Raw genomic sequence first — 6,965 nt, 5'->3', positions numbered from 1 at the left:
GACAAAAGTTGCTTTCAGTTTGCTGCGGTCTATCTGCCCTCTGCTGTAACCCTGGTCCAGCTGTTTCTTGGCTTTCACCATAGAGGGAAGATCTGAGGTCTGGTACACCGCTGACCTCATCCTGCTGCCACGACACTGCAGCTCCAGGGCAACGCCCTCCCACTTCCTGTCCAGCTCTGAAAAGTGCTGCCCCCGCAAGTCTCGGGACCCGTTACGGGCTTTCCTGACGTCCTCCGACTTTGAGCCGCCTCCGATTTTGTCCACGTCCAAGGCTTGTTTTGGGGCCGTGCGATTGTAGCGGGACGACGGCGACTTGGATTTGCGACGAGAGCGAAGAGGGGGGCGTGGAGGAGGCGGAGGCGGGGAGGAAGGGATGGGGTTCAAAGACGCTGTCCGTCTGCTTGTCGTTTTCAACCCACCTCCACCTCCACCACCGCCCTTCTCCTTCCCTCTCCACCCAGCTCTGTCTTTACCTGAGGATGAAGAGGATGCTTTAAATACACACAAACAGGGAAGCGAGGGGGCACTGCAAACACGAGCAAACATCACGGAGAAACACACAGTTCGCCGGATCTTTAGGTGAGATATTAAAAGTCAAATATGTCCATAAATATCAAGCCTGTATAGCCAAGTGTTAAAACACCAGGGATACAGTAAAACTCAAATACACACACACACACATACACACACAACCAGACTACAAAAAGAGAGCTGGAAGGCAGCAAGAAACTAATTGGACATGACAGATATTCCCATGCTGGTTCTTGGCTCCACTATCAAGGGACAGACAGCGCCATAGTGCTCGTTAGTGTTTATCTCTGTACAGACTGCTGCCATCTACTGGCTGATAGAGGGAGGCTTCATAAGCTCATAGTTTTCTCAATTTTTGTGGTTTGCAAATTTTTTTTTAAGTTTTACAACTGGAAAATTTATGATATGTAGCACTTTTTTTATTTAATAACTTAATTTGAGGTGTTTTATAGGGATATTTCTGTAATGTTATGTAGATTCAGCAGAGTGATATCTGCAACTGGTAGATCACAAAATCCCACTGACGTACTACAGCCAAATGAGGTGAACTGGCTCTAAATGCTAATCTCGACTCTGTGAAGGGTATTGGGTGTCCTAACTTTTATCTTCACTGGCTAGAAAATACATTTTTGTTGATACATTTCGTTTAATGAGTAAAACAATCTTAATTTATGTCGTTTGTGGCCGCAGTCTGTATTTTCCAGACATAAACCAAACTTAGAGATTGGTATCTGGACACCTGAAGAATAAAATATTTAATAGGATTTACATTTTTTCACATGACTTTGTCTCACTGTTATTGATATCTAATTTATTTATAATAAAAGCAGTGCACAGACTGTTCAGTAAGTGTTAGAATCATACTCCCAGGACATAAAAAACAAAATGCTTTTGATTTGTAAATTAATTAGCTGGAACTCAATAAAGCCAGTGGTATTTGTACAAAATGTTCTGCTGGGAGCTTCCAGCACATTCACCTTTAAATGCTAAACCTGATTCATACCATAAAGGAGGAAACAAATTTTGATGTGCCCGTTCTGCTCAATTTTCAGAACTGGTTAAATAAAGTCAGTTGCAACGTTTGTCACATGTTAGTCCTACGGGAAACAAAAAGAAACGAACAACAATGAGGAATTATGCAAACGGAAAAAAGCAGCAGAATCAGGACATCATGTGATGCGAGTGATGCAAGCAGACGTGGACGGTCTCCTTCCATGGCCGCGAGCGCGCGTGTGTGGTGGGAAGCGGGAGCAAACTTTATGTTTGTTAGCGGAAGACCAAAATCTCGGGCATGACAACGGTCGCTACACCAGACACTGAGCAGAGAGGAAGCCCTGCATAGCTAATGACCCGGTCCTGAAAAGCTTTTGTAGCTGAAAGACAAAACTCAGACAAACACACAAGAGGCAAGAAAGACAGGAGAGGAATATCAAAGAGAGACAATGCTAAAGAGACGGAGAAAACGGTTAGCGGTCAAAGACTGCTAAAGAATTTAAACTCAAGAACCTGTAACGAGTTTTTAGATTGATAAAATAATGTTTATGGCCAGGCACAACTAAAGAGTGGTAGTACTGATGCTTCGCAGCAAGAAGGTCCCAGCCTGGGGTCTTTCTGCATGGACTTGGCACGTTTTCCATGTGGAGGTGCGAGTTCTCTCCAGGTACTCCAGATTCCTCCCACAGTCTAAAAACAAGACTGTTGTGTTAATTGGTCTCACTGATTTGCCCTTTGGTATGAGCGTGTGCTCCTGTGTTTCACGTCTCGGTGTTGTCATGGACAGGCAACCTGTGAAGAGCGTACCACGCCTCTTGGCAAATGACCAAAGGAGATAGAAAGATAAAAATCTATGTGAAAAAAATATATATATTTAAGATATACTGTGCGCTTTATTTTGGTTTCCCTCTTAACAGAAACAATAATTAACCATCGTAACCTTTATTTGTTAAGATTAACTCAACATTTTAGGGCTAGACACAACACAAAGAACGCTAGGTTAACTTAGCTTTCAGCTCTTTTTAATGAGCCTGCTTTATATAGCCAAAAGGTTTTAATGATAGAAATAAAAGCAATAAAGCAATTTAATCCATATTAAAGATATGCTGTTGATTTCTACTGCAGGTAGTAAAAATAGCCTCTTCCTCACATCTTTTTGTAATTAATGCAGATTGCAATGTTACGGGTGATTTGGCCTCATGTTTCTGAGTTATAAATATGACAAACTTAAAACAAAAATGGACTTTGTTTTGACCTTGTACATTTCAGCAACCTCTGAAAGCCCCTGTGTTGTTATACCAACCATTAATGATGGAGGTTCGCTGCTCTGTCCCCCATCTGATGACTGGAAAGTCAAAGCTTTCCAGTTTAAACTTGGACATTTACTCATCTGCACTAAAATCGATACCGATTTCTCTCCATGCTTCACAGTTAGGATGCTGTTCTTGTCCTGGAATGCTGCATCTGGTTTACACCAAACATTTCCTCTGTTCAGTTTTACGTAGATTATTGTGAAAAGTGACATTTCGCAGTCTCTGCAGAGGAACACACTTTCACAGCAACATCAGCAAGGGCCTGCTGTACAAACTGTGATGATGTTTTTCATGTAGACTTTTTTCCACACAGGGTCATGAGTGGTTTTGAATTATACAAGACCTCTTTGAATCCTTTAGCAGACCCAGAAGCTGCAACAATCTTCCTTGAGATAGTCAGGCAGCTCATCAAATCTTTCTTTGGGTTTGACTCTCAGTCCAACTGTCAGGAGCACCAAACCTAAATGTCAAGATTTAAACACAGCAAACTTCCTTCAAAATGCCAAATAATCTTAATTATGTGCACCATGTGTGTAATTGTACCTTTTTACTGAGAAATAAATATAATGGGAAAAGCTTGCTTTTTGCTTTGAGTGACTTGAGCTTTTGTAGCAAATCAATTTTTTTTCATTTCTTTTGAATAAACAAATTAATTCCAGACTATAAAACACCCCCTGCTTACTATCCATTTTTGTTAGTTTGTTTTGTAAATAGCTACGGAATAGAATTTCAAACAGAGGAGGCAGAGTGCTTAAAAGGAAAAATTAGAATATATTCCTGAAAACTAGAAAAGGACAGAAAGTTGGTCACATGAGGATACAGAGAGTAAAACGTGGGAAACATTTATTTCAACTATTTACAGAGCGCAATGTCAACTCAGCTGAACCGATTCCTAATGAGACAGCATGGCTGCAACACCATTTCAGAATGCAACATGGTGGTTTTCAGGGAACTATATACAAATTAATACTTTCAACCGGTGGTAACAATGAAAACAACATGATGTATAAATTAATGGATTTATACAGTAAAGTTAAAAATTCATATGAAATGAGTCCAGATAGAAGCTTGCAGAAAACACAGCTCAAAGCTTTCTAATCTGAAAAAGAGATGGTCGATCACTAAGAAAGAAAAAAGCTGCTTGTTTACAGCCAGTGCACATTATTAAAAGTCACATGATCAATGAGCAAGATTGCACACGTAAGCACTTGCGATACAGTCGAAATGCCTGAGGTAAGAGAACAATGATGGAAACGGGTTTAAAAACGCATGTACTGTATATAAAGGTAGTGAAGACTCTGTCTTTACTGAGTCAGACCAGCCAGCTGTTACATTAAGTCAAAAACTATATGATCTCTTTAAAACTGTGGTATTTTCTTTGAGCTTTTTAGATCCTTCCTGGTGTTCGGTTTCTAGTGGCTATTGAGGAGAGATGCACCGAGCCAGTGGTTGGTGACCAGGGTCAAGTTTCGGTTTGATCAGCTGGAAAAATCAAAAATAAAATCTTGTTGAAATCATTCATCTTAATGATATAGGAGTGCTACCATGTTTCAGTGATATTAACTCTCCATAACGTGGAAGTTGCTACTGAGTGTAGAAGACTCAAAGTTAGCCATGTTGAATTTCAGAGAGATGACGAGGGCTGAGAAAAGGGTGAAGAGACATGTGGCAAAGGTGCAGAGGATGGGACTCGAACTCGGGGCTGCCGCATCAAGGTCAGTAGCCTCTGTGCGGGGTGTTCGCTCCAACCACTGCACCACGCACGCAACGCCCTAAGAAGATATTTGAGAGGAAAAAAAATTCTACAACATGTCAAGAAATCTTCGTGGTTCCAGACGCAAAAGAGAGAAATGCTTTCAGCAGATAAGAGGATAGCTAAAGCAAAGTTACTCTGTTGTTTTCTTTAGAACTTACAATACAGGTTATTTTGGGAAATAGTAGACTTAAGATACGGAGCTACTCTGGGGAATAAACTTGAAGACTGGGATTTTAACAATGCTAGCCATGCTAATGCTAATTTAAGATGCTAAAATAGTTTTTTGTTTTAAGGATAGCAAAATCCGATTTTACAGTCACCAATCTCTCGTAGAGATGGCGGTCTCTATCAACGACATATACCAACAGTAATGTACATTAGCCATATTAGCGATATACATTGCAAGTAATGCATCAGTGGTCTCCAATGCCTAATAAGGACTGCTCTGTGCAGAAAGTGTAGAGTAAAACATTATCAATGTCAGTTTTAAGTAGCAACTCTTAAAGAGAATTTGGAATCGGATACAATCACATCGGCAGGTCAAAGTTTTACAAAAACCGGAGGATTGGAAACTAGCCCCAACATTTGTATCAATGCATCTCTATGACCGAAGTAATGGTTTTCTAAAACTATGGCTGCTTAGTCACGTATAGATTGAAACAGACATGAAAAGTTAATGTAAAGAAGAGTAACAGGAAAAAAAATATTACACTCTGACAAATAAGGTCTTGTTTACAATTGGCTAAAGTGCATTGTTAAGATTCTGTACATTTAGGGACTGGAGGAGTGAATTCGGCACAGGTTCCTACCAAGCTCACCCTCAGTCTGATGTCTCAAAGCAAACATAATCCACAGCAAGTCCGTCGAAAAAGTCCACACAGATACACACCACACAAGAAAATTCCAGGGGAACAATTTGTCCATGCTCAATGCATCCATTTTCCTCTCTTTGTATTTTTGACACATTTCATTATTCTAAAAGTGGACTGCTGGCCACAAAGTAGTGCACACCTAAGCCTGTCGCAATAAGCAATTATTATGATAAATTAAAATGAGCTCAATCATTTCCGTTCGGATGATTTGCGTTTCTTGAAGGACAGTTTTGTTTACAGAGATTTCATAATCCAGTTTATTTATGGTTTTCTGTTTGAAGTTTTTATTTAAAAAAAAGTAAATTGTTTTAGATTGTTGCGTTTTATTTTGAGTATTAAAAATATCTTCCAGTTCCAGTGTTAAAAGTTCCATGAAAAAAAAAAAAAAACGTTTATTACTTTTTAAGAAAGGCAGACTGGAATTATTATGCCCTTATCATTAAATTAGTTGCATTTAATCAACAATATTATCGTTTATCACAATAATTTCTTGGACAATTTATTGTCCAAACAAAATTTGTTATTGTGACAGGCCTTTGACCACCTCACATTATCAGACTCACTGCTGTCTAAATAAAATCTAATCTCTACTGTTTGCAATGAAGCTCTTTGCTCTGATCTTTTACACTAGAGTTGTGTGTATTTTTAGACAGTCCTGGAATAAAACTTCTAATTAGCGTCTAAGAAACTGAAAACTATTTTAGTGGCAGGAAAAGAGGAGATTCAGATGCATTTTCTGCCACGTGTGAGTAGTGGCGACTGAAGTAACTTCAGACTGACTCCAGTGGGTCACCGGTCCCACTAACAGTCAGGTGAAGGGAGAGGAGCAGGTTCAGCGGTCTTAAGAGTTCACACCGGCGAGGTACCTGAGCAAGGCCGACCGTCCTGTGCTTGGTGTTGAGGCCGGGGGAGGGGTTTACTCGACAGGGAGGAGGGAGTGATGTAGTTGAGGCTGGGGCTGTTAATATCTCCCTCTCCCACAAGAGTTAGATCTGACAGGGCGTCCTCCTCCAGCATCTGGATCGACTCCCCCCTGGCCAAGTCCTGGAGGAGACCCTGCGCGCCGGGTCGGGTTGACTGGATGGGGGAGACGGTGGCTGGAAACGGAGGGGGCGGTCTGGTTTTTCTGCCACCTCCGCACTCTGCGCCCAGCGCCGAGTCCAAGCTCTGCGACTGATGGCTTGCACTGAGCAGGTACGAGCCACTGACCACGCAGCCCCTGTGGTTGCCATTTCCCTTGTTGCCCCGGTGGCTGCTGCTGGGGAAGCCGCCGTTGTCGGTGTTACGGGAATTCGGGGTGGAGCAGATGGGCTCGGCGTTGCGGGGAGCAGGCATCGTCGGGCTGGTTGGCGTGAGACGCAGAAAGTCCGGCAGCTGAAGGTCGCTCTTGTTCAACAGGCCTCGCTGGTCGTCGGCTCGGTTGCTCTGAGCTTTGGATATGAGGTCGAAGAACTCTGCAGCACGCACAGAGCGGCGCGCACAAAAACATAGAAATACATA

General features: G+C 41.8%; 1 protein-coding gene across 6 annotated transcripts in view; it reads right to left on the bottom strand.

Moving 5' to 3' along the window:
- Positions 1–301: 301 nt before the first annotated feature.
- The window catches only part of rgs12b (regulator of G protein signaling 12b), a 57,915-nt gene continuing 51,251 nt past the window's right edge, over positions 302–6,965 (bottom strand). For 4 of the 6 annotated variants that reach the window (XM_008408398.3, XM_008408406.3, XM_081606927.1 and 1 more), the window contains exon 19: positions 3,664–6,919. In XM_008408398.3, coding sequence (XP_008406620.1) covers positions 6,315–6,919 — 605 coding nt within the window. In that variant the 3' untranslated portion in view covers positions 3,664–6,314. Of the gene's footprint in view, positions 474–3,663; positions 6,920–6,965 lie in introns of those variants that run through there. The other 2 variants (XM_081606931.1, XM_081606929.1) reach the window with 2 other exon arrangements.

This window comes from Poecilia reticulata, chromosome 1 (genome assembly GCF_904066995.2).
Source record: "Poecilia reticulata chromosome 1, P_reticulata-male-v2, whole genome shotgun sequence".
In the NCBI taxonomy this organism is placed as follows: Eukaryota; Metazoa; Chordata; class Actinopteri; order Cyprinodontiformes; family Poeciliidae; genus Poecilia; species Poecilia reticulata.
This window is presented reverse-complemented; position numbering and strand designations above follow the sequence as displayed.